At 50.1% G+C, this 3559-nt stretch overlaps 1 protein-coding gene across 16 annotated transcripts in view; it reads right to left on the bottom strand.

The window, feature by feature from the left end:
• The window catches only part of Klc1 (kinesin light chain 1), a 54229-nt gene that overhangs the window by 14263 nt on the left and 36407 nt on the right, over positions 1 to 3559 (bottom strand). For 5 of the 16 annotated variants that reach the window (XM_005343585.3, XM_005343588.3, XM_005343590.2 and 2 more), the window contains exon 13: positions 1936 to 2097. In XM_005343585.3, coding sequence (XP_005343642.1) covers positions 1936 to 2097 — 162 coding nt within the window. The remainder of the gene's footprint in view (positions 1 to 1935; positions 2098 to 3559) is intronic. The other 11 variants (XM_013355723.2, XM_026781381.1, XM_005343594.2 and 8 more) reach the window with 3 other exon arrangements.

Below are 3559 nucleotides of genomic sequence, written 5' to 3'. Positions count from 1 at the left end.
TTTAGCCAGGTGGGGATGGCCCAAGCTTTTAATTCCAGCACTTGGGAGACAAGAGGCAGGCAGATCTCTGAGATCAAGGCCAACCTGGTCTATGTAGCAAGTTTCAGGCCAGCCAGGGCTACATAGAAAATATGACTACGGGACAGCATATGATACAGCTCAGCGGGAGGGACTTACCCAGCATACGGATGCCCTATAGTCAATACCCAGTAGCATAAAAATAAAAAAATGAAACTAAGTATGATTTTAAGCTGAGCATATTGTGCACATATATTGAGTATATTAATCCCAGAAGGCTGAGGATTCCAAATTCAAGGACAACTTGGACTATATACTAAAATTCAAAATAAACAAGGCTATGGACAGAGCTCAGTGACAGAACATTTGCCTAACATGCATGAAGCCCTGAGTTCAATCCCAGTGTACACTCGTGTATGCCGTGTGTGAGCACGCGCACACGCACACGCACGCACGCACACGCGCACACACACACACACACACACACAGCGGGGATAGGAGCATGAGGAAGAAAAGTTCGCTCTGAAAGAAGCATTGCTCTACCACAGTCTGGTGGGGAAAAGTCCCAAGTACCCTCCCCTGCAGGGAAAAAGCATCACCACTTCTTTCCTGTGTGTCCTCAATGCAGATGTGGACTCTGGGCTGTTGACAATGTCATTGACATAGGACTCACATACATACAGACCTAGAAATACTGTCTCAATGGAGAGCTCCCCCAGAATATCACTCAAGAGCATTAATATCTGTAAGCAAGCCACTGGCCACCAAGCAAGACAAGCCCTTTGGGCAAAGCATGCAGGAACTGGAACCAACAATAAGAGGACAGTACACAGCTCTGACAGGACAGGCACTGACAGGCATCCCCAGGCCTCTGCTGCAGTTTGGGACCACTGCCCAACAAGACTCAATAGTAGAGTGGATGCTGACTGGCTGTCTTGGCACAGAAGAATCTAAAACAAGAAAGCTGCTACACAGAGAGAAAGAATGTTCCTCCTGAACTCTAGCTACTAATATTTGTACATGATGTAAAATCAAGATACTGGCTCCTCCCAAACTGTTCCGGCAGGTAAAGTCTAGAGTCAGTCATTCCAAGGAGAAGGACAGACTGTAAGGAAGTCCCAAGCTACAATTTGACAAAACCACACAATGACAACTAACCACACTACCAGTGCAACTTAAGGACGTCAATGATATCCCTGGTGAGCTGAATTTGCTTACACTCTCCCTGAGGAAAAGTCCAAAGACAGCAGCCCACCATCCGCGTCTTCCCCCACATTACAGAAACCCACTTGAAGGCAGAAAGCAGTTGGTAAGGATGTCCCGGGGAGGGCTGGGGGAGCAGATCCACACAGCCCTCACATAGCTGCTTGTTTCACACCCAAGCAGGGGTTCTAAGCCAAAGCTGGGACACCTGTCAAGTGGATATGACGCTTAGGACCACTGAGGCCGAGTGGAGAACTGCACCTACAGCTGTTGCTGAGCTGCTCTCTGAAAAGCAGCTCCCACTGCACAGCATCTCCCTTCAAGGCTCTCTAGCAGCCCCAGGGCGGCCTCCTCAGTGACGTCAGGAGCACTGAGTTAGCAAGAAAACGGGCAGGTTAGGAAAGCTAGTTAGTTGTCAGCCAGCCCCATCCCTAGGTTACAGGAAGTCAGACTATGGGCTAGGTTTACAGCCAGGATGCACAATCAGCATGCACACATGCACTACAAGAGGCCAGTCAGCTTTCATGGACTCCTGAAGCAAACCACTGCCAGCAACACAGCTTCAGGATTAGCAGAAGTTAGAAACTTACAGAAAGCTTCCCTGATGCTTAATTTGTGAAAAGTGGAGGGTCTAGCGTGAGACAGAACAGCCAGCAAGTGCTGCTGGGGGCAGGTCGGCGTTCCCGAGTGCAGCCAGCTGTGTACTGTACTTACCCCATTCCACTCTACGCTCATACTCACTTCCTCCCCTCCGTCAGGGCCACTCTCGTACTTGACCACGTCCACGTTGAGACTCTCCCGGCTCCTCCGCTTCTCCATATTCTCAGGGTCATTCAGCACTTCAGCCACTCTCTGTTTGTGAACAGTGTCAAGACCCTGTGAGCCAGCGGGGAGAACGGTGCGACCCATTAGCACTTACATCTCACAAGACTTCTCAGACTTGGGACAAAGAGTCCAATTCCTTTATCTACTTACGGCTGCTATTACTGGGGACATGCCTGACACAAAGCCATGTGGAAGAGGTCAACGGGTATCAGTGAGTCGGTCGGTTCTCTCCTGCCACCCTCATGCAGGTTTATGGGGAACAGAACTCAGGCTGGCAGGCTTGCATAGCAAACTCCTTTTACCCACTAAGCTCTCATTATCAAACTGGCCCCACAGATATCAATTCTTAAGTCACCAAGGCAAAGTCAGATCAGTTGTTCCTGGGGACGGGATTTAGGCTTTCCAGGGTCATAGGGAGGGGTGTGAGTTATATGTCGCCAAAACTCAGGTGTGCAAACTGTACTCCATGTAAGCAAGCTAGTGCAATGGCACACCCATAACCTCGGCAGTGATAGGAGGATGAAGAGTTCAGGGCCAGCCTGGCTACATAGGGCCTAGACATAAAACAAGTGCTGTATGCAAATATGGAGTTCCAGGTAATGATGGACACACTAGAATGTCTGGGCTGGAAATGCACCTAACTAAGTGATCGCCCAGCATGCACACTGGGTCCGTCACCAACACCACACACATCAGCCCCAATGGGTACACCCACAATCTCAGCACTTGGGAGGGAGGGACGGGCAAGACCAGAGGCTCAGGGCTGACCTCTGCTAGAGTTTGAGACAGTCTAGGAAACCAGACAGTCCGTCGCAGATAGCAACAATTAACCCCAATGCATCCTCCACATCTCTCCCTGCTATGTGTGCCACTACGCTCCTGAGAGAACCTGTCCCATTCCAAGCTTCCGTGGCTGCCAGGCAGGAAGTGTCCTCAGGAGAGCATTCACACGTCCTTCCTTAGGACCTTCATGACCCTTGTGGCTCCTCTTGCTAAAACGCAGCCTGCAATCTAGAGCAAGGCCTGGATGCAGACCGTGCTCTAGGGAGAGAGTCCCACAGCTGATGACACAAGCCACAGAGCACCTGACCTACACCCAGAACCACAGGGGCAGCACCAAGGGCTCTGCTTGTCCGCCAGCCCACAACACAGTACTTCACTCAGCTGTGGATACAAGGAGAGCACCATTCTGTCCTTTCTTTCCTTTCCATCTATCTTTTTAGTTTTTGACACAAGGTCTCCTATAACACCAGGTTGGTCTCAAATGTTCACTTGTTCTACCGCAGACTTCTGAGGACTCAGATTACAGACCACCACGTCTGGGCCCTTTGAAAATTTTAGATAAATAAAATTATGTTGCTAAATATAATGAGAGGGTGATGAGGAGCATGCATCAAAACACATGATACAAGTGCATGATGAAGGCCGGGCGGTGGTGGCGCACGCCTTTAATCCCAGCACTCGGGAGGCAGAGGCAGGCGGATCTCTGTGAGTTCGAGACCAGCCTGGTCTA

This window comes from Microtus ochrogaster, chromosome 1, assembly GCF_000317375.1.
Source record: "Microtus ochrogaster isolate Prairie Vole_2 chromosome 1, MicOch1.0, whole genome shotgun sequence".
Classification (NCBI taxonomy): Eukaryota; Metazoa; Chordata; class Mammalia; order Rodentia; family Cricetidae; genus Microtus; species Microtus ochrogaster.
This window is presented reverse-complemented; position numbering and strand designations above follow the sequence as displayed.